This window comes from Mus musculus, chromosome X, assembly GCF_000001635.26.
Source record: "Mus musculus strain C57BL/6J chromosome X, GRCm38.p6 C57BL/6J".
Taxonomy (NCBI): Eukaryota; Metazoa; Chordata; class Mammalia; order Rodentia; family Muridae; genus Mus; species Mus musculus.
The window spans coordinates 140918335-140944808 of NC_000086.7; the positions used below are offsets into that span (position 1 = coordinate 140918335).

Here is a 26474-nt window from a genome sequence, read left to right on the forward strand (position 1 = left end):
CATCCTGTTTCAGTTTACCTACCCTTGCCATATCCCCATCACAGCCCACTTTTAGCTTCTACTTCTAGATAACTGGATTTCCTCTCCTCCCCTTCCTTCCCTGTCCTCTTCTCATACCATGCATACATGGGCTTTTCTTTGGGATCAGGTCAGAGTCCCAGTAGAAACCTCTGGATAGATGTCAATTCTGCCTTTCTAGTTGCTGGCTTGATTACTCTAGACAAGTCACTTGACTTTTTAGAGATCCAGTTTTCCCTCTTGTAAAACAGGGCTACTCACCTCGCTGACACCTTTAATGAAATGATTGAATGAGATGGTTTTTGTGGAACACAAGGAAGAGTTCTAGTGCAAACTTTCAGTGAATATGAGCTATTATAATTAACATCACCATTCATAAGATTTATTTTGCAAAATTATCACCCATGCCCCTGCTATATTGGAGGGACTAGAGAAAACAGCCCAACAAGATACACTTAATCTAACTATATAACTCAGCCGAGACAGAGTCTAAGAATTTCCTGGTTTTGGGCCCCCAGTTGCTCTCCCTACCAGATCCCCAGGGATTGGAGGGGGAATCCAGACCCTTTTCTCTGCTGCCACTCATTCCTATGAAGTCAGCTAAGACTTTGCAGACATCCTGGGTTGAGAGTGTAGTTTTCAAAATAGAATTTAGCTTTTATTCATGCACCTTCTTTGCTTAAGCAATTCCATGAATTCAAACTTCTGTAGAACACACTGTAAGTTCATCTAGTGAATGCTGAGGCAGGGGGTATTTTGGGAAGGTTGAGATGGCTAGGCTGGAGATATAGCTCACTTGGTATAATGCTTGCCTGAAGCCCCAAGTTCAGTCCCTAGCAGCACATAAACCAGGCATGGTAGTGCATGCCTTTACTAATAAAACTCAGAAGTTGGAAGGAGGAGGATCAGAAAACCAAGATAATTCATGGGTTTCTAACAAGTTCAAGGCCAGCCCATGATAAAGGAAATCTCCTCTCAAGCCTCTCCACCCCCACTCATGTACATATAGTAGAGACTGCTGTTTCTAGGACATTGTGTGGTATATGGGAGTAAATGTTACTAGTCTGACCACTGAGGGGTTTAATTCAGCTCATAGGTTGATATGGCAATATAGCATGTAGCATTCAGCTCTCAGATCCACTCATTTCTGCTCAAACACAGCATGTCTCGCACCCCAAAACTGAGGGTATGGAGGAAAAGGCAGTCAGTCAGTGTCTAAAAATGATGCATGCAAGAGACGCTCGGGGAAGATGTAGCTGGACCTCTCAGGTAAGAAAACCCATTGGTGTACTACTAGACCCCTGCACTAATTGCAATCTAGAACACTAGGCTTGCCTTAGGAGTGGGATGGAAGTGTTTCTGTATGATAGCAATAGAGATTTATGTAAGTTCTATATAACTCTGGGGAAGGTTGTATTGCTGTAGTTTGGTTTTTGAGACAGCGTCTTGGCTATAGAATGCAGGCTGGCCTTGAACTTAATATTCTCCTGCCTCAGCCTATAAGTACTGGGATGTGTATTGTTTGTGTTGATAAAAATGAGAGAAGTATGGGCTTGAGAGATGGCTCAACAGTTAAGAAAGCTTGCTAAGAGTGTAGAATCTTGAGTTTGATTCCCAGCAATGATGTTAGATGGCTCACAATTGCCTGTAACTCAAAGCCTGTGGGATCCAAATGCCCCTTTCTGGCCTCCTTGGGCTCCTGCACTTGTGCACACACAACCACACATAGATATACATTCACACACATAAATACATTTGTAAAAATAAAATAAAACCTAGAGAGTTTTTTTAGTTTTCCCTTCTCATGTCCTTGCCTGGATTTCTTAATCCCCCTCCAAAAGACTTCAAGGCCTATAGCTGCTCTGACCAGGCTAGTGGCCAGCTTTTGCCCCGTGTCTATCTTCCTCTCTTCAAAATCATTGCATTAAAAAGCAATTGACTCTAAGGCCCAGTGTTTCCCAGGACCCAGGGCCAGATACTGTGTCTCAATGTCCACTCTAGGGAAGTCCCTTTGGTGCATGGAAACTGCTCTTTCCATAAGCCCTCTGATCCTGAGGGCACAGTGTTCATTTGGTCTTCTTTTCAGAAATGTCCTATGTCTAAAATTATGGACAGCTTCACTCCATCACTCAGGGGATAATCTCTGAAAATGTACCTGCTACAAAGGGACTAACAAGGAAGTTTTGGGAAATCTGGTACCTCTCTGTCCATAGATGCTTCCCTTTTCTGTCTGCATTATTATTGCTAAAACTAGAGACAACACTTACCCATGGACAAAATGCACACTGACACTGCTTAGCATGGTTTTGTTAGACAACTATTTCTTACAACACATATAATAGAAAAAAATCCTTCACCATCCTCATATCCACAACATGTCTCCAATTTGGACAACTCCTTCCCCAGAATTGAATGACTTCATATATTTTTTTTTTGCTTCTTACATTTTTAAACCTGTTCTGTCCTCTGTAGGTAACATTATTTCGAATGTTTCTGTAACCTCGAGGGGGAGGTGCTTCATCATTTCAGGGGAATTCAATAATGGAGAGGGCATTGATTTGATTTTTCTGGACTTGGAGTCCTTAGTGACCTTTGGTGAGTTCTGGCTAGAGATGTTAAATGCTCTGCAATACATGCAACAGAGCCACCCAACAAATTGACCAAAGTGCTACTGTTGCTATCAGAGAACCTTACAAATCACCCATATCTTTGTACTAATGCTTATATATTCTGGGCTTCGTTTCATCTGTTGAAGACATGTACCCAAGCAAGGATCTTCCATGATTTTATCCAAAAATAGTCACTCAAATGGTGGACATCTCAAGAAAATAGCAAGAGAATCTTTTTTTGTGGTATTCTATTTCTATTGTGTATAGCCATAGCCTCCATAGCATGGACCTGAGAAATTTCTGGGCCTGAAGCCCTTTGCCACTTTCCAATCCATGTCTAGCTGCTTTAGGAGCAAAAGCAAGGAACTGGAAGAGGGGAAAAGGAAAGAATGTGCGGTTTAGCTGTGGAGTCCCAGGCTTCCATATCTCCCAAAGGAACCTGGAAAGCAGTTCTGGAAGCTAAAGGCATTTAGTAAATCCAACTCTGACTTAAATAGAAAGCAGATGGGATCCTTTCACGCCCTCTTGCTTATACATCAAGCCTCTAGTTTGAGAGCAGTGGTACAAAATTTGAGGCAACAACTGGCTACCAGCTGCACAGCCTTGTGTGAGTAGAAACTTGGCCTCAGAGGCAGAGGAAGGCTGCTGTGCAGAGAGAGGAGGAGAACGCCAAGCGCATCATGTGGCACAACTGTTCAGTATAAGAAGCACCAGACCAGGGAACTGCAGGCAGCGACTGGCACGAGGGTGAAAGGGAGACTGGCATTCACAATGGAATGGTCCCAAACGGGACGGTAAATGACCCCCCTTGTCTTGGGCAGGACTCAGAGTGTTCTCTTAAGGCATACTCTTGGGAATCCTGAGGCTTGGATTCCAGGTCTGACTGTAAATTGACTGTGTGAACTTGGGAAAAATCACTTCCTCTCTTAGGGCCTCAGTGTCGTCTGTTATAGATGAGAATGAATCAGAGTTTGCAAACTGGGGCTTCGGGGCCTGGTTTGGCCAACAGCTGTATTTGGGTTGGCTAGGCCAGCATTTTGTTTCCACAGGCTATGCCAGCTCCTCAGTAGTAAATATCATGGTCCCCTCTGGCCTTTTTAAGCCTACCCATACTTGTAGACCCTGCCCCAGCTTGTTCTCATATTTCCAGGGTCCAGACAGCCCCTGACAGCTCCTGAACCTCTGTGACAGGAACTAAGTGATCTCAAAGAGGATGTAATCACTAATAGGCTCTTGTGACTCTACCCACCAGCCACCAACAAAGAGGACAGGAAGAGGAGATATTGAGAGAAAGCAGGGCTTTCAGTCATGATCATGGCATAGGCAGCAATGGGTATAATTTTAACAAGTACACTTTAGGAAATATTGACAAGGATTTTCTTAAAGCAGGACTTCTCTCATCCCTGACAAGGATGTGGCCTGTTGAATACATGAGGTTTTCCCTTGGCCTCAGTTGCTCTGATCTCCAAATTGACAATATATATAGTCATTATTCAGCTTTAAGTTGTTTTTTTTAACTTAGCTTTGATTTTTAAGTATTACTCTTTTGTGGAGAGTGAAATCAACTTGTAGAGTGGTTATTAGATAAACAGTTTGGAGAAAACATTCTTTTCATGTTTTCTTCCCAAGGATTATGATAACACAGCAGGCTCGCCCAAGCAGAAAGCCCCTTCATCTACATGGCTGGCTATCTAACACTTGCAACCCTCCTGCTCAGACAACAGCCTGAACTCCAAGTCTCCTGTCTCATCCCTTTAGTGTCTATTGTCTGTGAGGGAAATATTGATCAGACTGCAGTGGAAGGAGCTGGATGGAAGGAATGATGGATACATTACGTGTCTGAGACCTCATTGTTTACTTGCCTGCCACTTCCCCCTTGATTCAGGTCCCACTGGGAGACTTTTACAGTTGCTTCTCTCCATTTAATTTTTTCCAAATTTCATTTATTTGTTGTTTATTAAGACAAAGTCTCCCCTGTTAAGTCAGCCTGGCTGTGTACTTGTGATCGTTTTGATTCCAAGCACGTGCCACCATGTCCAGTCTCAGTTGCACCCTTCTACGACCTAGTCCCTGCCTAAAAGGTCCTCTCGAAGCCTCATCTCTGCATAATCAAGGTCCTTTCACCTAGCCCCTCTAGAACTTTCTGTGACAGGATTGATGTTGCATCTCATTGTGATGTCATCACACATCATAAAGCAGGGCTGAACTGTTTCTTCTTGGGAGTAGAGGAACTGGCCAGAGGCATAGGTTGTAAAGAGCTGTCTTGATGGCAGTGGGCTGGGCTCCAGGTAAGACACACCAGGATCTCATGCTACCCATTAGCAAGTAAATAGATGGAGTGTTGCCTGTCAGTGTAGTAAAGCCTTTTGAGAGGTTAAATGTACACCTAGCTCATTTGAATATCTTGAATTATTCTGGTAGCTTTCTGGTTGGTCAAACACTGCTTTGGGTTAAGTTTGGGCAAGGTGTAGCATAAATGAATGAACTATAAGGCAGCATGTGTAGGGCATAGAATAATGTTAGAGAAAACAATGGAGAGAGAAAATTGTTTTCACTTTGTCTTTTTTTTTTTTTTTTTTTGGAAAATCCCCCTGTTGGTCTTGCTTTAAAATATATTGCCTTTCTGCACAGAACTGGAAAGACACATTTGAGTTCTACTAGATACTCACTATCTTCTTTTTTTCTGACTCCTTTTCTCTTTTTAAGTGATTGATTAGGTAAAGACCCCTGGGCAAGGAATTAGGGGAACTGCTTCTCCTTCTGTTTACTTGGTTTTGCTTGTGTGTCGCCATTTTTATTCCGCTGAGGGTGGAGCACAGAAGGCCATCCATGCTAGGCAAGTGCTCTGCCATCGAAAGCCCACCCAGCCCCTCAACTGCTGATTTTGTGCCATTTTTAAAACCTCCCCTGGCTTCAGTTTCTTCTATAAAGTGAGGCTAATGAATTAAATGAGCCAGAAGAACCATCTAGAAGATTTTATGAAAATAACTTGTCTCATTAGATGAAAGCAATCCCAGTTTATAGGACATACATTGGAATCACTGAATGACACATATTTATATTAATTTAGCAAACTGTGTACACAGAGTATACATATTGGGAAGGGAACTCAGGTCTTATTACCTAATCTAGTAATTCTCAACTTGCAGTCATTCATGCCCCAGCCTCATAATTTTTTTTTCAGATTTGTGTATTCCCAGAACTTTTCTTTTAGTTAATAGTTTCTGTACTGACTGGGACTGGTGGTGCACGCCTTTAATCCCAGCACTTGGGAGGCAGAGGCAGGCGGATTTCTGAGTTCGAGGCCAGCCTGGTTTACAAAGTGAGTTCCAGGACTTCCAGGGCTACACAGAGAAACCCTGTCTCGAAAAAAAAAACCCCAACCCCCCCCCCCCAAAAAAAAACGAAAAACCTTTAAACCTTAATGTCACCTAAGCAACAATATCCATAAAGTTACATATTTAGTACGCTAGATGTGTTTCTCTTCAACAGTAGAATTAGTAGGCATTAATTTAGACATCATTGAAAATCAATGACCTACTTTGGAACACATTGCTCTGGCTCCTTGCTCTCAGGTGTGAACTAAAGGTTAGACAGATTAGCTATCTTTGCTTCTTATCACTCAGCAAGTTGCTATGGAGGCATAGCTAGGGGACACCTCATGTGACCACATCACAGTCAGAGGCAGAGTTGTAGACCAACCTAGATTATATGACACCTAAGCCAGACTTCTCTGTACCACATGATTCTTAGTCCATGATTACCTCTGATACCTAAAATACATGCTATTTAATGGATATGGGAGTAGAATTCGGGTCTTTCTTAAATCCAATTAATTGGTTTTTATTGGAAAATTTATTTTTAAAATAATTTTGCTATATAATAGTATCTTTTGTTATTTTTAAATTTGGTATATGTGTACTGTATTACATCATTACTCTCCCCCCCCACCTCTCCCACATCTTTCCTTTCCCCCTTGATCCCTCTCAAATTCATGGTAATTTTTCTCTCATAATTATTATATATGAATAAATATATAAATGCAACCCACTGAGTCCATGTAGTATTATCATATGTATATAGTTTTAGAGTTGGGCACTTGGTATTAAATAACCAATTAGAGGGCTCATCGTGGGGGCATCCTGATTCTCCCCTCAGTCCTTGGAGCTCTTCTTTGTATGTTTTGATCATATTCACCCCCTGTCCACTTTCCCAGATCCACCACCTCCTTCCCTAGCCACTCCATTTTGTGCCCTCTCTTTTTTTCTACCCATCAAATCCAGTTTGTACTGCCAGCCTGTTCTTGAATGGGTGACCTTCCACTGGAGTGTGGTGGACTGACTTATCAGAGACAGTATTCTTAAAACTGACTCTTCCTCTGCCAGCAGCCATCAGTTGCCAATTGCTTGTGGGCTAGGGGTGGACTTCATGCCCCCTTTTCTCTCCATGCTGGGATCTGGTTTTTCTTGAGCGTGTTTGAGAGGGTTTTAAAAGACAATCTTGTTATCTAACTTAGGTGGTTCTCAAAATCATCATGCTCCTGCTTCAGCTTCCCAAGAGAATGAGACTTTAGGTTTATGCCACTGCTTAACTCAAATCCAGTATATTGTAATGATGCCAAACAAAATGAATCCTGTCCCCTCAGATGAGTCATCTGAAGTTCTTAGTTCTCCTATTTGACATGGAGAGGAAGATGGTAGCTAACATGGACCAAGCACACTTTGTGATGGGGTCTAATTCTTATTACTTCAACAAATATTGTTTTGACTTGGGGGGCGGGGCTATAGCCCTATTTTTTTTTTTTACGAGTTTATGTGGATTTATTCTACCACTAGGAAAGAATGAGACTAAAGAGACTAAATGATTTCTCAAGGAATATTCTACCTTGAAGTTTGATATTTCTAATAAACAGGAAAAAAAATCCAGGTGTGCTTATCTAAAAGTGTGTGCATGAAAGGGACTCGAACATTTAAACTTCTAGGGAAAGCAGTCTCATTGGGCAAATGTGAATCAGAAGTTCATAACGTGGTAAATATCTCTTGAGATGTATCTTATCTGCTGTTACATGAAGAGCTTCTACTGGACAAACTGAGCAGGTGAGTGTCATGTTCTCCCAGCCCAAGGTTAGAAGTTAAATCCTCTGAACTCCAATTGTGCTCTCTTCTGCAAAATAAGCTTAGCAGTTCCTGCCCTAGTGACATCACAGAGCTGTTGGGAGGCAAATGAGGAGTCAAACAGTTAAAAGCCTCACTAAACTGAGAAATCTAGGCTCCCAGGAACACATATAGAAGGGATTTCCTGGTAGCTTATCCTCGTTCTGGATCCTCTCAGGTTCTCATTTGAATGCTTTTTCTATTTTAGATCTACTACTCTGAAGGTGGACAGGCTTCAGCTATTGGGCAATTCAAAGACCGAATAATTGGGGCTACTAATCCCGGTAATGCATCTATCACCATATTGCATATGCAGCCAGCAGACAGTGGAATTTACATCTGTGATGTCAACAATCCTCCAGATTTTGTGGGCAAAAACCAAGGCCTCCTTGACGTCACTGTCTTAGGTATGGACATTATTTTCATGCCTTTTCTTTTCTTGAAGCAACTTAGGACAGTGAATGAATCAAGTCTCTGGGCTACAGTATCAATTATATCTCCAGGGATAATTGTCCTTCCTGCTCCATTTATTATCAGAGATAGTTTTATTAATTTAACTTTTATTAATAGAGACAGCATTCCAACTCAATCCATATAGTAATACCTAAAAATTACCATATAAAAGATGTGGTACCAGATAAAAGAGGCCACTAAAATGACAGGGTAAGTAACATAACCTCTATGCAGCTATAGCTCAGAAGAACACAGTGAGCCACTAAATGATCGCCAGTAACTCTTTCAAGAGGAACTTGTACTTAGAGCCACACTTAGCTACAAGAAATAGCTGTCAGTCTATTTATTCCCTTTCTCACAATGAAATCATTCTTTCAAACAGAAGAGTCCACTTTTTAAATCTGTCTGTCTAGCCATTCATTTATTTATCATTATTTTATATTTTGTTTCATTTTGTCTTGAGGCAGAGTCTCCTGGATCCATAGCCAGCCTTGAGCTTGCTATGTAACATAGTATGATCTTGAATTTTGATTAAGGGGGCGGGGCTTCCTTTTCAAAATGATAATGCTATTTTGAAAAATGATACTTGTTAAGTCATTATAAGAATTAAGATATGATGAACACATATTTATTATGTGACATTGGACAAATCATATCATCTCTCAGAATAGACTTGGAGAAGTCCATTTATTCAGGATTTATGGTGCCCCTCCTTTGTGCACAGAACAATAAGCTTAGCAGTGATGGAGCAATACTTTTTGTCCTTGAGATTACACAATGTTTTTGTTGTTGTTGTTGTAATTTGTTTGTTTGTTTGACTGGCTGATTGATTTCAAGGGATCATTCCAACTCTTGAGAACACTAAAGACCTAGTTGCAGAGTGTAAAGAAGAAAACATCAGAGGAAGGGAAAGAAGGGCTTGAAACACTTACAAGTAGTCCCAAATGGAACTGGTCTAGTTGCTGTTCCTGTTTTGAGTTTGAGTATGTGTATCTTAGGAAAGGAGACCCTAGGCCAAATCAATGACTATGTAGTTGAGGGCCTTAAAGAAGTGGCAAATGACAAAAAGGTGCACAGCTAAAAGAACTATCCACAGTTGTCTTGCTATCCATGTGATACTCAAAGAAACCAATTGATACTTACTGTGAACTCTGTCATTGCATCTACTGTCCTGAAAATGAGGGACATAGTACTCAGGAGGTAATGTTTTGGGTTTTCTGTTTGTTTGCTTGTTTGTTTTGTTTTTTGTTGGATATTTTCTTCATTTACATTTCAAATGCTATCCCAAAAGTTCCCTATACCCTCCCCCTGCCCTGCTCCCAAACCCACCCACTCCTGCTTCCTGGCCCTGGCATTCCCCTGTACTGGGGCATATGATCTTCGCAAGACCAATGGCCTCTCAGGTAATGTTTAAGAGTGGTTTCTCAATCAGTTGTGTTTTATTATGCTGAGCCTTGTGCTAGGCATTAGGGTATAGGACTAGATGAACCCATTCCTAGAACAGCTTATGTTGCAGGTCAGAAGATTAGTCACAGGTATGGGGGAATATAGTGAAGCAAAAATGCCAGAAAACATGAGACTGGAAATGAGAAAACTTGGGTTCTAGAAGGCCTTTCTCTGTTCTCAGTAACCTCACGCAATGTAGTCCATCACTCCCTGGCCACTGTAAGACAGGTTTTAAGTCTGTCTCCTTTACTGATTTATTATGAGAATTCAATTAGGTGCCGGGGATTAAAGGGCCTTTTAATGTTCAAGTAATTTGAGGGATTAATCCTCTAATGATTTTCTGTTGCTGCTATGTCTCTGTGGTGATCTGAGCAGAAGCAATTGTCAAGAAAAGGCTTGGAAATAGCCCTGAGCTAAGCTACACAGGAAGGTTAATTTTCTTAAATTTGAAGTTCAGAGGATTCCCAGTGAATTTCCACAAGCTAAGGCTACCTTAAGCTAGATTTTGGTTGGTTTGTTGCCCTATGAGTCTGTGGGTCGTTACTATGACTTTGTCATTATTTTCTAGAAGCAGCCAGAATCCATAAACTGAAGATGCTGAACAATCTAAAGATTTCCTTATCTAAAAACAGTAAAATATTGTATATTTATTAATAAAAATTATCCTATGATTTTCAACCTTCCAGAAGTAGTGATAGTAAATTATCTCTAAAATTTCAAAATTGGTTTGCAGTTCTCAAATCCCATTGCATATGAACAACACCCTGACTGGGCCTGGGTGAAGTAGAGATGGGTGAGTCAGAGAGACCAGCTGGGCAGGAGAATTAATGATACTCCATTGAAGATGGCTCTTTATAGCACTACATTAAAAAAAAACCTCTTTATTATAATGAACTCACAAATAGAAGTGCCACATATGTAGATTATGGTAACCATTCATACAAACACTTGCCCAGGCCCAAGCCCAGTGAAAACTCAAGTTAGAATGACCATGCTAAACCCAGGGGGCTTTGCTTAGGCCTTTCTCCTATCACTGTCATTTATATTATTATGAACTTGATTTGGTACAAAAAAGAAAAATATCTAGGAGAGTTGAACCTAGGAAAGTAGTTAGCTTTATATTCTCTTTAGAGATTCATGTGAGAGATTTGGAGATTGCCTGCATTCCATCCCTTCTTGTCACCTAATAGTGCCATTTGTGGTCTCCTTTCTAAATGTTACACTACACCCTTGTGTATGTTATGCAAAATGTTAGACTATACCCATAATGTATATATGTTCATTGGTAAACAGCTGTGACAGTAGGTATAGTGTAGCAATGCATCTTTGAGGGACATTTCTTGCCCAACATGGCTATAAATTCTGTGTATTTACTTTGCATTCATGAATTTCTAAAAGCCTGAGAACATGTTTCAGTTATTGTTCTAAGCAATGGAAATAGTAAGATGTCAAAGATAGGGTCGCCGTCCTCCAGAAATCCAATCCAGTGAAAGAGACAGATTGCAAAAAAGCTTTCAATGGGTGTTTTGAAGGGAGAGCTGTGGTGGCACAGGGGTGGGGTGGGGAGTAACTTCAGAAGGGGAGCTAGAGAAGGCTTATCAGAGGAAGAGACTTTTGTGCTGGCCTAGGAAGGACACAAGAGTGTGTCCAGCAGAGCACAGGCTGGAGTGGCAGGTTACAATTCACATAAAGAAAGCAGACATGAACAAAGAAGCAGGTGGTTTGGTGGATGGTCATTCCTTTAAGAGATTTCCATTAGTTATGACAACTTTGGAAAATCAATCTCTGAAAAATTCCCAGATCAACTCAGAATAATTATTATGTGTACATTTGGGATGAACACCATCTCCATTCTGCAGTTTGCCACGTGAAAATTATTAATTTAGAGGAGCTTTGTGAACACATGGAAGCACTTTCATTTTTCTTTTGAGATGAACCTTTTCCTTCCATCCCAATTCTGATGAAAGCAATAAAGCCAAAGGGTAGATCAATGGCTTTGTCAATAAAACATTCTAGCTCTTTGGGGGACTTTAACTGGATGAAATGTCAGCTCAATTCTGATTCAGTAGTTTTAGAAGATATATAGGTTTACAACTTGTCTCAAAATGAGTCACCTAGTGTTTTGTTAATAATAAAAAGAGAGAGATAGAAGGAGAAAAGAAGAGGCCTAAACTGGGTTTGAATTTGGGATCAATGAACAAGTGCCAGTTATTCTAGGTTGCTGTCTATAATTTAGTCCTAGTGCCTGGCTTTTTAATGTTGAAATACCCACATTTTATTGTTCAGATTGCTTTGCTCTAATACAGGGGCTATTTTTTTAAGACACTAAGCCTCATCATAGTTGAACGATAGGGTTAAATGGCCTAGGTTAAGGTAAATCAAATTTTTCTTATCTCAGAAAGCCATTGTTATGGAAGAGAAGAATGAAATATAAATAGAAAATATTCTAAAAGAGTAGTTTTCAAAGACTAGTGAAGCAGTGTGAAGAGTTGTGTTTATACACATCTGTCTTCTTTGTGTGTAACAAGGGTTTAAGTCTGAGACAACTTACCAGACCAGAAGCTTATAAAAGATTGATTTCAATAGCAAAAATTAGTCTAATCCACAGCCATCACCAATTCCATGTACAAGTACCTGTTTATGGTATTTCACTTCACTAGCTAGAACTTAGACTGCTTCTTATTTATATTTTATAGATGAGTCAAACTGAGGTTTAGTTTCAATTAAGCAACTTGCCCAAATATCTATCATGTAAAGTTGCAGAGTTGGCTTTCTGAGATGGGAAAAACTTGATTTACCTGCATTAATGTAGGCCATTTAACCACATCATTTAACTATGACTAGACTTAATATGTTTTAAAAAATGGTCCAAATGTTATAGCCTCTGTATCAGAACAGAGAAATTTGAACAATAAACTGTGGGTATTGAATCTAGCTCTGTGATCCTGTGTCCAACGAGAACAAAAGGCATGAATAGTCTGAAGCATTTAAAATGTAAATTTCAGAAGTTTGAGTCCTTCTAACCGTTAGAAGGATAGTTTTTATAATCTAATTTAAGATAAGGAAGAAGAGCTAGGTATGGTGACATATGTCTGCAATTCTAGCACTTGAGAGGTAGAGGCCAGATGATCATGAATTGAAGGTTTATCTTCAGCCACATAGCAAAGTGATCTTAGGCTACATGAGACCTTGCCTCAAAAGACCCACAAACCAACCAACCAACTAACTGACCAAACATAAAACAAAGGATGAATGCTAATTGGAATGTGTAGAATTTACGATCATTATCTGTGCATTTCATTTGGGACCGAGTGAGTGACACAAAGTAAGGAGGATGTGAAGATTGTGACTCCCAGCTGTCTATAGAACATCTCGATCCAAGTGCTGTCATCAATAGCTGACATAAATAAGTCAGCATGTAGCAAACAGCCTGCAGTGTCACTCTTCTTTCTCATCCCTTCCTCTAAAACTTATTCTTCCACCTGAATTCTTTATCTTCAGCAGAAGCACTGATCAGGGACCCAGGGGCAGAAGCCTGGAACTAACCATAGCTCTTCCCTTCTTTGTCATCCTCTGTAACTGGCTGGCCACTAGCTCCTCTTGACTCCATTTTCTTAATACCTCTTGAATGGCGTTTCACTTGGCTCAGGAACCCTTAATATCTGAGAACTCCTACCTTTCTTAAACTCCTTCCATGGTCTCACTGTTGCCAGTGCAAAACACATATAATACAGAGGTGCAGGCCCGCAATGTTCTGTAACCTCATCTCCCATGATCCTCAACCCCATTTCAAAACTGTGATCAACTTAGAATCTTCAATGCCTAGTTCAGTTCTAGACAGATAGCAGGCACATAGCTAAGTGCTTGCTGAGTGACAGAAAGATTGCAGCATTGTATAGCACATATGCAAAATGGGCTTCTGCTGAGGAGAAACACAGACAAATTCAAAACCTCCCAGCAGGTTTGGGTCACCTATAGGAGAATACATGAAAAAGTGCCTCACAAAGGAATAGAGAATGTAATGTTGATGGAATATTTTAAAATTTATTTTCTCAAAAGGGCTCTGTTTTCAGTTAAGACTGCTTTTAAAACATAAGCTATGTTTCTACTCAGAGTTTGCTTACATTTGGCTGTTTTAATAAAGGCATATTTTAGGATACAATGAGGAAATGCATGGTTATAAATCCGGGGAAGCAGCAGACAGAAGAGACACTATTTGAATCTTAATGGGCTCCTGACTAGATGGCCCTTGCAGCTGAAGTGCTCTACTCCCATCTGGTGGTACAATTAGAAAACTGTCCCCCCCCAAAAACCCTTTTTAAAGACTAAACTGAACAGAATAAATAAATGTACCTTCTGTTGGTTTGTGACATAAAAGCGAGAAAGTGACTGCAATGGTCACGGACTGTCATTTTCTTGCAGGAATCTTAATCTTTGACTTTGCCTTACAGTCAAACCTTCCAAGCCCTTTTGTACCATCCAAGGAAGACCAGAAGCAGGCCATCCTATTTCCTTGTCTTGCCTTTCTGCCTTTGGAACACCGTCTCCTTTGTATTACTGGTATAAGATTGAGGGGAACACCATTGTGCCAGTAAAAGAAAGTTTCAGTGAGTAGTTTCTTTCAGAACTTCTGGATTGGACTGGTGTTTGGGTGTGTGTGCTGTCCGCTGCTCGTCTGAAGAGCTCAAACATTTCTTCCCCTAATGTCACTGTGTGTATGTGTTTGTGTGTATGTGGGTTAGCGGTGTGCTTAAAATGATGCCTGTCTCCTAACATGATGATTGTGGCATGTCTATTTCTCTGAATGCGGAATTCATCTGAGAGGTAGTCAGTGGGGAGGGTCTGTGTTGTTGGGCTACTTTTAGAGTATGTCAAGAGACTTAGTTGGATCTTATCCATCAGGAGAGGCCCGATGTAAGAAAGGAGGTTGGAGTTAAGCAATGTAAACTGAGATGACAAGAGATCTTAAACATCTGTTTCTTGGTTTTGACAGACACGGCCACTGGAGTTTTAGTTATTGGAAATCTAACAAATTTTGAACAAGGTTATTACCAGTGTACTGCCATCAACAGTCTTGGCAATAGTTCCTGTGAAATTGACTTAACGTCTTCACGTGAGTTGACCATATGGCTTCCGTATTTTATCCTTGAGTCAGTCAAGCACATTTACTAGGAGCTCTCTCTAGTCTTTCTCGCCTCCCTGGGGATTTCTGTGCTTTAGTGGTAAGGTGATATGATGAATGGCCATCCCAGTCTCTAGTATCTACATAATATCTTCACTAAATCCTTCACTTAAGCATCACAATCATTAGAAAGTAGGCATTCTTGTGTGATAAATAAAAACAGTGGTGTTACTAACAGTCTAGGATGTTCTTTCTTATGTAACATTTTGGTTATCTTTGTCAAATTTACAGCTTACAGACTTCCTGCTTAAGATCAGCTGCTAGAAAACTCAGGGAAATACTTGAAGATAAGGCGCAAGCAGCACTTTCTGACAAGGATTTCGGCAGCCTAGGAAATAATAGCAAGAACAGATAAATGAACTTGCTCTTGTATAAAATTTAAAAGCTTTTGTACAGTACAGAAAATAACGAACTGAAATAAGGTGCAGCCTAGAGAATGGAAAGAAATGTTGTCCAGCCATTTAGCCCATTGAGGATTGATACCCAGAATATATGAAGAGCTTTAAAAAAAATCCAGGGATAATCCAATCAATAAATAGGTAGATGTTTTGTACAGACAAGTCTCAGAAGAATTACAACTAGGCAACAAGGTATGAGAAAAATGTTCAGTGTGTTTTTACCATCAGAAAGTGCACATCAGAATTCTGGTGAGCTTCTATTTCACCCGTTATATGACAGCTGAGATGCCTCTAACTCTCTTCCTCTTCATTTACTCTCTGATATCCAGGCTCTTAAGCCCTGGTACTGACAGATTAAGCCAAATTCTGGGACAAAACCTTCTGAGGGATGTCTTGTCAAGCCTCTTTGGGATCACTTGATAACTCCTAGAGCCTTGTTGTCTGTCCTCCATTCTCACTTTCAGCTCTTTCATCCCCGTTGTCTTTCAGTACTTCTCACTCAATTTGTTGTCTGCCCTTCTACAGCCAGAGTCACCTTGCAGATGTTTGGCCACTTAAGATTAGTACTCTAGTCTTCTTTGCAGCATTTGCCTGGCCTCCCTCCCTCCCTCCCTCCCTCCCTCCCTCCCTCCCTCCCTCCCTCCCTTCCTTTCCTTTCCTCTTCCTTCTTGCCTCCTTTCCTTTCTCTGCCCACTTCCCTCTCTTCCTTCTCAGTCACCTGTTAGATATCTACTATAGATGGTCATAATTGATGAAGAGCCTGAGGTTAAGAAAAAATAGGTCTTTCACTCAAGGAGCTCATCATTCAGTTAGAGGGCAAACAAAGACTCTATGTACTAAATGCTAGAGGGTAGGTCTACACAGAATATATAGGACACCAAAAAAAAAAAAAAAAAAAAAAAGGGAACACTTAGGGCTACAGATCTGGAGCAGCTGAGCTGGCACTTAAAGGTACTAACAAAGGCTATTGTTTCTGTAAAATGGGGGAGACATTTTAAAATGTTGTCCAACAAAGAATTATAGTACGGGTGTTTCCCGAGTTGTGAACAGTATTTAATTTTCATAAATTGAATATTTAATTAAAATTGTGCTGTAATTGTATTAGGAGAATGCAGTGGGAGATGAAGAGAGCATAGAAATTCAGAAAGGAATAATGAATGTTGGAGAAAGGCAGGCCATCTGAGAGCAAGCATAATAGAAATATGGAGGCAAGAGCAGCTTTGGAAAATATCAAGAGTGGTCAGAGTGGGTGAAGAGAATGTTGTTTTATTAAAAGTTTAGAGTCATCTAAAATTTAAAATTATTCATGTGTGTTCCTTTTTTATTTTTATTGTCTTATACTTTCACCCATTTATATAATGAATTTCACACATCCCTGTGCCCCTCTCTCACCGCCTCTCTCTCCCACTAGAATTCATTTTCCCAACACGTCCCTCTTCTCCCTTGATGTCTTCTTTAGGTGTGCGGCCTATTGAGTTTAATTAGAGTGTCTTGCCTAAGCATTGGTGGAAGATGATTTACGTGAGCAACCTCAGTTTATCAGTGGGTATGCCACTGAAGTCAAATGACATTCTTTCCTCCAACAACTGCTGATTGTCAGTAGTTTCCCAGGGAAGGGTTGAGCCTCATGGGTCTTTCATTCACCCATGATGAAATGTAAAGGGCTCAGTCTTGTTTGATTATTGTGCAGATAACCACAGCTGCAGGGAGTTCATGAGTGCAGTAGCTATGTCACATCTGGAAGACATCTTTTTGCTCCTTAGCTCCCCATCCTGTCTCTTAACACTCTTCCCACCCCCTCTTCTGCAGTGTTCCCTGAGCGCTGGTGACATAGCTGTTCCACTTAGCATTTCTGAGACAGGTCTTTCTATGTGTATAGCCCAGGCTGGTTTCGAACTCAGGATTTTCCTGCCTCAGTCTTTTGAGTGCTAGGATCACAAGCTTGCACTGCTGTGACTGGCTACATGGATTCCTTTATTTATAAGAAGTTGAAGGACTTTTAATACAAACTTTATTCTTCATTCCAAAATATAAACTGCTGCCCCTTACTTAAGGGGAAATCGACAGGGATGGTCTGGTCTGTGAACCAGACATGTTCTGTCAGGGACAACACCTCTGGGCTTGAAGGTCTGGTGCTCAGCTGGATTGTCTCATACTCATTAAACTTTTCCATAGACTGATGTAGTAAAGCAGAGGCTTGTTTATCCAGATGGCATAGCATTTCCCAGGCAGCCTCTTCAGGAGCAAGGAGTGTGTAGAGAAGCTTTTTAGGGAAGCTCTTCGATTTCGCTTAGCCCTGGAAACGCTGATTATTTCAATGTTCTTTCCCGTAACAGACCATGTTTCTGGTTACCAGATTGCCATGACATATCTCTGGTCACATAAATGGTACACTGGAAACTTTGTTCCCTAAATACTGCTCTAAAAACAAACCTGCCTGCCAAGTGGCCATGGCTTTCTTCCCTTGTACACATGTCAACGTGAAACTACACAGCCCCTTCTTCCATCACCAGGAACCTAAGTAGCAGAATTCTGGGGATTTCTTTAACCTCTACCTCTGCCTGTCACTTTCTTGCTCTGTGAATCTTCCAGGTAGTTCTCACCAGTCTCAAATGCATGCATGTCAGAAGGAGATGTGCTCTGATTTCCCTACTATCTATCTGTGCCCTCCAGATCCAGAAGTTGGGATCATCATCGGAGCTTTGGTCGGTGCCCTGATAGGAGCTGCTGTTATCATCTGTGTGGTGTACTTTGCCAGGAACAAAGTTAAATCCAAGCAGCAGAAGAATTTAAATTCCAGCACAGAACTTGAGTAAGCCCCTTTTGACTTCCAGCCACATCTCCATTGTTGTCTTAACCTGAATGCAAGCATTCCTGGGATGGAGCTTCCGCTAACCTCCCCCTAAGTGCCCCTTTCAGCATGACCTATCAAGGTTAACTATCTGCTTGTTCTCACTGTTTGTACCTTAAGCACGATGGTGCCTGTTTATTGAGCCCTGTGTGCTGGACTCTGTTCTAAGTACGGATATCAACTAATTTACTCATCACAAAAAGTCCTTTTAGGTCAGAGACAATGTTTTAGGATGTAATATTAACATGTTTACTTTTATACCAACACAATCATAGACACAATTGTGAATATTTTACTATAACAGGAGACCTACAAAAGCAGAAGTACATAGGGCGCAGGGAAGTCAGAATTTGGTTGCTCATTTACCTGCTCTCCCTTCCCTCTTCCTTTTAAACTTCTTTTGAGTTGTGTGAGATTATAATTACAACATTTTCCCCTTCCCTTTCTTCCACCAAATCCTCCCATATATGCTTCCCCGTTCTCTTTCAAATTCATGGCCTATTTCTTTCATTAATTGTTATTGTGTGCCTATATGTATATTTATATGCATATATCTTCCCAAATATAACCTGCTAAGTACATATACTGACACCAGTGTGCAAATATTCATGGATGAGCCACTAGGTATTAGATAATCAATTGGCGTGCCCTTCCCTGGATTTCCCATCTTCTTGATTCCAAAAAAGGAATCAGGAGCCAAGTACTAAGAAGTTGGAGATAGAGATACAACTGAGCCATGGATTTGACCCTCAAATACCTTATTAATTTCTCAGACCTTTTCTTTATTTTAGTTTTCTACTTTTAAAATGATGGTGGATCTCTCGTGGACTTTCATAATGCTGAAATCAATCCTTTCTAAACTCCAGAACAGATTCATCTGGTCTGACAGCAAGTCAAAATATCAGAATGAGCAAGGTGTTCTAAACCTATGGCTCTCAGCCTGTGGGTTGTGACCCCTTTAGCAAATGGCTATCTCCGAAACTCTTTATATTATGATCCATAACAGTAGTAAAATTACAATTATGAAGTAGAAACTAAAATAATTTCATAGTTGCAGGTCACCACAAAATGAGGAACTGTATTAAAAGTGTCGCAGTATTAGGAAGGTTGAGAACCAGTGGTCTAGGGCCTATTCGATACTAAAGCTACAGGGTATGGCTTCATGTGAAATTTTCCACTGTGAATCTTCCCTAATATTTTTCTGGTGATTCTTTCTTATAGGCCAATGACAAAGGTACACCATCCCCAACAAAGTGAGGCAATTTCAGCTGATGGCGTCCAGCTAGAAGGAACTCTGCCATCTTCCATCCATGCTGGCCACAACACCGAACCTACTACTACAGCAGTCTTGGAGCCAGAATATGAGCCTAATCCTCCACTGGAAACTACCACACAGCCTGACCCTGAACCAGAGGGTTCAGTGCCAGTGCTAGCACCTGAGGCAGAGATTCAACCACACCCAGAGCTGGACCCGGAGACTGAGACAGAGCCTGAGCCTGAGCCTGAGCCTAAGCCTGAGCCTGAGCCGGAACCTGAGCTTGAGCCTGATCCCCAGTCTGGAGTAATAATTGAGCCTCTGAGCAAGGCGGGAGAGGATACAGTTAAGGCATAAATAGGCACGGCATTTAGTATGGCAATTCCCACTAAAGAACCCATTCCCGGCTTTTAAAATTTGGTTGACTTAACCAGCCCCCAGTTTGTCCGTCCATCATAGACAACCCTCATCTATCAACGTATTCATTCCAACCATTAATCCAAAATAAAAAAATCAAGGCAACTACTGAAGAAATGCCGTGATTTCTGCCTTTTTAGTATAGGGCTTACTTAAAACTGTACTAATATGTAACATAACAAAGGCCAAGGCCAAGACACGTGGTTTATTTCTAATTTACTTGGAAGAATATTTGCAAAAGTATATAACGCATTTTATAGTTATTTTTTTTGTCATGGATCACCTGTAAATATCATAAGATAGGGTTAATTTGATTGAATATTAATTTTATGATTGGTTGTCTTTCCTGTTCATTTTCTTTTGTATTTACCACTGAGAAAAAAGTTGGCACCATTGGCCCATAAATTAGAAAAAAAATAATTTCCTCCAAATAAGGTATGTATCAATTGGTACATATAATTTAAAACTAAGTAAGTCTTATAATTTATCATATTAGGTCTTTAATAAATCACCTCAGCGTGCAACATTTGAGCATAGCATTTTTGTAACTTTTTTTTTTCACTACCAAATAGTGTACAAGAAAACAATTTAGAATAAACCTTTTCTTTGGTGAGCATAAAGTGTTGGTATTGGAGGCGATTCAGAGTAAACCTTTGACTAAGCTATGATGTTATTACTGTCGGATGCTATGTGGTTTTGGCACCAGACTGGGATGGTTTTCCAGATGAACACTTTGGTCTACTTTAGATAATCTAAACTGGCCATTTAAATACTCTGTATTACTGTGTCTGTAGTCCATGTTAATGGAAATATCACTCTTAAATAAATGATAAGCAGTAAGTAAATACATTGATAAAATCCTTTCTTCACTTTAAAATGCTTTTTCATGGTCATATATCACTGATATCCCACTCTGAAGAAATTTACATGGAGATTTACTTTTTAAAACATATGTAATCAATCATAAATGAAATATAATTTTAAGGCTCAATAAATAATCCTTAATGAAATCTCATTTAGTGACTACTAAGATAAATTCTTTAATAAGTAATTTTATTGTCATATAATTTATGCATTATAAGCTCTATCCATTTAAACTGTATAATTTGATGAGTTTTGACAGTTGCATACACCCATGAAACCACCATACCTATGTAGAAGTAGATGGTTTCCACCATCCCAAAGTGCTTCTTTGTTCCCTTTTATAATCCCATTGTGCCCTGGACCAAGATGTCCACTGATCTGTTTTACATTTCTAAATGTTAGCTTTTTCTTTTCCTGACCTTTTATACAAATGTTATCCTATAGTATATACTTTTGTGTCTGACTTTCTTCTCAAGTAAATATTTTTCAGTGAATTTCTGTCACATCAGGATTTATATAAAGGATTCCCTTAACTGAAAACTTTTCTCTGCATAGATCCTGCCTATTTATCAATTGAGGTAGAGTCTACAGACATTTTAAGGTGAAATGAAGTTAACTAACATTTATTACTTGCACCAAGCCATGAAAAGAGATATCAAGCTTCACTTGAGTATTTTCTTTGATGTGTCAATTGGTAGCCACTCTTGGGGATTTTTGAAGCCATCAGTGTTTCCATTAATAGCGGAACTATAATGCAGTGCCATGATACTTAGTGCCTAATGTGCACAAGGAAGCAAATTTCTGAAGGTCCTGGGAATGACCTCATTTTTAGAAACTGCAAACTAATACTAAAATTGCTATAACAGCTAAGTAGCTGAAATTTTTTGTTCATCTCTATTATTGGGTAAATCATAGGAAGAGGGATTGACCTGTGATAATCAATGACTATACTCCCAAATTTCTGATGGAGCAGTGTTGACTAGGGAAGAGGTCACTATTTAAATAGCCCTGTCTTTACTAGAACTCTTCTATTTGAATACTGATGAATAGTCGGATGAATGATTTTTTTTCACATTTTTGAGAACCCAGATCACCTTGGGAGTCAGCTGAAGACCATGGACCCCTAGCCATTGAAAATGCTTATCACACATAAGGTGTCAACATGCAGTTTATTTGCGTTTTTTAATACAGTATTTTTATTATTTGGGGATTCCATAGAATATGTTTGGGTAGTGTTCATCCCATCTTACTCCCTCAGAAAAGCTTTCCAGATCCACCTTTACATAACCTCTCTTCTTAACTTAATGTCCCTTAAAAATAACACATCAAGTCCATTTTTGTGGTGCTTATATACTTCTGGGTGTGGGGCCATTCACTGGAGTATGGTCAGCCCATCAGAAGCCACACCCTTAAAACTGGCTCTTCCTTCCCAAGAAGCCATTAACTATCAATAGACCTTCAGTTAACGGTGGGAGCTCATAAACCTTTCCCTTTTATGCTAGAATGTTGACAGATTTCAGAATTGCTCTTACACAGGTCTTATGCAGGTAACCACAGCTGTATGTTCATGAGTGCTGTGGTCTTATCATATCTAGAGGCCACTATTTTACTCCAGTATTCTCTGACTTCTGGCTCTTACATCCTTTCTGTTCCCTTCTTCTAATATGTTCCCTGAGCCTTTGGGTGGTTGATATAGAGGCAAGATTCAGTTCTCAGGAATTACATCTACCCTAGCCTTTTCAGCCCTGGCTTCTCTATAACTATTCTCTGATGAATATGAAATTTCATTATCCAGTGATCTCACCCAGGTCAATAAGTTAATCCACTCAAGAAGTATTTGGGTTTTTTAATTAGGTATTTTCTTCATTTACATTTCCAATGCTATCCCAAAAGTCCCCCATACCCTCCCTCCCACTCCCCTACCCACCCACTCCCACTTCTTGGCCCTGGAGTTTCCCTGTACTGAGACATATAAAGTTTGCAAGACCGATGGGCCCCTCTTTCCAATGATGGCTGACAAGGCCATCTGTTTTTTGTATTTTGTTTTTTTTAAAGAATAGAAAGCAGAAAAAGAAGTTTTATTCAATGTAGTTACTTTGGGAAGAGGGACAAAGAGATCCAACGAATCCCCCAAGTTTGTCTTTAGTGTCTTGAAATGAGATTAAAATTTAAATAAAGGGACACACACAGAGAGACACACACTTAAAACATTCTCTATGAAAATGTAGTCTTGCCTACAACTGACTCATCATTGGGCTTCAGGCTCATCCTGAAGGTGGTCTGCTAAATTGTTAGAACTGTGTGAAATCTCCTTCTTGGTGATAACATTCTCTCTCTGGCTGGACCCGTTTTCTTCCTACAGCATAAGATTCCTGGGGATATTCCCATTTCTTTGGCATCCATTATTTCAGTAGTCTGATAGATTGGGTGACACAAGTATCTCTATAGAATATCTTCATTCCTGGTTCCATTAAGCTGGTTATAATTCCCCACTTTCTGTCTTAACACTTTGGTCTTGAGGTACAAGATGTCTGTGTCTGACAAATAAACAGAATGTAACTAGGGAGCAAGGTTAGAATACATTTAGTTAATGCTAGGTAGCCATGCATAAGAACCATGTTCCATAATCTCTTCACCTTCCTTTTGAAAGGGCTGGTATAAGCAGCTCCATCTTGTTGATTCAATATAAGGTCTCATCAAGAAGCTGGGGTTGACCTCAATTTTATAAACTTCCTATTTCAGCTTTCTGGGCTTACAGGCAAGTGCTGCCATGCCCATTGAGACTGTATTTTAGTTCTTCCAACTTCTCCCATTGTCTCTCAACAATAGTCACTGAAGACATGTGTCTTAGTTTGGGTTTTACTGCTATGAAGAGACACAATGACCAAGGCAACTGGTATAAGGACAACATTTAATTGGGGGCTGGCTTACAGGTTCAGAGGTTCAATCCATTATCATCAAGGTGGGGAACATGGCAGCATCCAGGCAGGCATGGGGCTGGAGGAGCTGAGAGTTCTACATCTTGTTCCAAAGGCAGATAGCAGAATACTAATGTCCAGGCAGCTAGGATAAGGGTCTTAAAGCCCAAGGTTTTAAAGACAGGGTTTCTCTGTGTAGCCCTGGCTGTCCTGGAACTTGCTCTGTAGACCAGGCTGGCCTGGAACTCAGAAATCCACCTGCCTCTGCTTCTCAAATGCTGGGATTAAAGGCGGGGTATGCATTTCATTCCAGTACTCAGGAGAGATAGGACAATTGCCAGAAGTTCAAGGCCAGCCTAGGATTACATAATCAGTCCCAGAGCAGCTAAGGCTACATAGCTTAACCCTGTCTGAAAAACAAAACAGAAAAAATACAAAGTTTATATTGCAATGTATATAAGTACTGGAAAATAAGTTTCATGGCATCATAAAAGAATCAAAAGAAACAAACAGACAATAACCCTATTGAGGGACTTTAAAGGTTTAAATAAAGGTTTATGGTTTAAAATACAAGGATGCAGAGTATAATGAGGGTTCCAGGAAAGGTTATTTTTAAAAGATACGTCAATAAAGGAAAAAGTATTATATCTGCTTGAAAAACTTATGATAGCAAATTTTCCATACCAAACAATACTGAAATTTGCCGTTGACACCAACTGTGTCTTCCACTATTGAATTCAATACTGCCATTACTGGAGTTGATACAGACCCCATATGTCAAGGGCTCATTCCCACAGAACTGTCCTCTAGTTCTCTATTATCAGGTACCATTCAAAAATCACTGTCTAGGTCATCAGCACGTCCATGTGACTTGGGCACAAATTGGAAATGTTCGTCATTTCCTTCTGAGGCTCAATATGCTTTTCTGATGGCTCACAGAACTCATGGAAACATTTGAACTATATTTACTGGTTTATTGAAAAGGGCATTGCAAAAGACACGAACAACGAACCAAAAAGGTACCTCGGGTGGGGTACAATAGGGTCTCCTGTCTTCTGTTTCTACACAGTCAGGGTCCGTAATTCCCCTCAATGTGAATGTGTTCAGCAACTTGGAAGCTTGCCAAACTCTACAGTTTAGAGGGTTTTTTGTTTTGTTTTTGTTGTTTTTAAAGTAGACTCTTCATGCATAAACTTAAGTGAACCTCCTGTCCAGTACCAGGGGATAGGGGAAGTTGTAAAAAGGTGGAACGCAGAGTTCCAAGATTTTGATCATAATTAGGCCATTCTGTTGAACAGTCCCTACTTACCCTGAAGTTCAGAAGGCCATCAAGATCTGATCACTGGAACAGGTTGCTCCTCATACCCAGGAAATTCAAGAGGCTGTAGGAGCTATGTATGAAGTACTTTTTCACTTTTAGCACTTAGGAAACCAGAGGGGCTTTAGGAGTTGCGTGTTAGAAACACAGGAGTAAAAATGCATAGATAGGTAGGTGTTACACCTAATTTCAGTGATTAAGAAAAGTAGAGGTGCGTGTGCACGTGCTCAAGTGCCCCCGAGCAAATACAAACACACACACACACACACACACACACTCACTCACAAATGATTTGGGTTCCATGGAAACTGGGTTTTGTGATTGGCTGTTCCTATAGGTCTGGAAGTTTTATCTATGAAATGAAGATTTCTCTCTCAAAGATTATAGTAAGAATAGAATTTTAAAATCTTAGAAAATAGAGAAAGTGTATACTGCTGTTGAACTATATCTTCTGACAATTGATTCAGTGGTTTTTATTACTGTCATTTCAGGGGAACTTTTGTGGGAATCATGTTTCCCTTTAAGGACTTGAGAAAAAAAATCTAAACACAGAAAAATACAGCAAGTTTTGCTTTCAATTTTAGGCAGTCAATAGAAATGTAAAGCTGAACCCCTGAACCCTCAAATAAAGAAGTGTTTTGTACTACAGCAAACATACCACCAGAAGGATTTGGGGGCTTAAAAATAAAAGAATATGAAAACAGACAAGAACAGATATAGCCATGTAAGGAATTCATTGTAGTTGGTGTAGTTGAGGAATTAAGGAATAAAACTACTGGGGATCATAGAGATAAACCAAGACATCCTGTCACAATGAGCTACAAAACTGACCTCAAATATAGAACCTAACTGAAATGTTAAATTTTCTATAGTAGAAAATTAAGTATGTAAAATCTTCCAGTTTCAGGGCTGCAGTGTTGGCTCCGTGGTTAACAGCAGGTCCTCTTATAGAGGACCCAAGTTCAGTTCACACCACCCGTGTCAGACAGCTCAAATCCCAGCTCTAGGGAAGGTGATGATATCTCTTCTGGCTTCAGCAGGCACTTCATTCACATGGATAAGCTCAGACTCAAACAAGTACATCTACACACAGAAATAAGATCTTAGATTTTGTTTCCAGTTTCCATTAACCTATTTCTTCTACATTATGTTCTTGTGTTAATGTCATAATTGAACTATCATCTTCTCTCAGTTCATTCTGCTATTACAAGACCTACTGACCTGATTGAAGTTTGTTGCTATTTTGTTTCTTAAAGGAACAGGTAGCAATTTGATCAATATCAGAATCATTACTATCCTAGCTTATATAATTTATTGATCTAAGAGACTACTTATTTCCTCAAGCTTGGTTCAGTCTGTACTGTTTCTTGAAGAAATCTCAAAATATATAAAAAAGAAAAGGGCTTTTACCCCAGCAGACCTTATGAGACAAGGCTGTACATTCTGATCCTATTTTTAAAAACCACTATTCTGTAGGCTACTGTTTTGTCCTTACAGAAGCCTTTCAGTTTCATGAGGTCCCATTTTATTCATTGTTGATCTTTGTGCCTGAGTTGTTGGTGTTCTGTTCAGGAAGTTGTTTCCAGTGCTAA

General features: G+C 40.0%; 1 protein-coding gene across 4 annotated transcripts in view; it reads left to right on the forward strand.

Annotated features, from left to right (window-relative positions):
- Nucleotides 1-21138, forward strand: part of Vsig1 (V-set and immunoglobulin domain containing 1) — a 31865-nt gene extending 10727 nt beyond the window's left edge. The window contains exons 1-7 of one of the 4 annotated variants that reach the window (XM_006528631.4): nt 4832-4915; nt 7609-7723; nt 7989-8187; nt 14131-14286; nt 14673-14792; nt 17933-18071; nt 19332-19891. In XM_006528631.4, the coding sequence (XP_006528694.1) occupies nt 8091-8187; nt 14131-14286; nt 14673-14792; nt 17933-18071; nt 19332-19722 (903 nt within the window). In that variant the 5' untranslated portion in view covers nt 4832-4915; nt 7609-7723; nt 7989-8090 and the 3' untranslated portion in view covers nt 19723-19891. Of the gene's footprint in view, nt 1-1179; nt 1288-4831; nt 4916-7608; nt 7724-7988; nt 8188-14130; nt 14287-14672; nt 14793-17932; nt 18072-19331 lie in introns of those variants that run through there. The other 3 variants (NM_001359143.1, NM_026103.1, NM_030181.3) reach the window with 3 other exon arrangements.
- The last annotated feature ends 5336 nt before the right edge of the window (nt 21139-26474 follow it).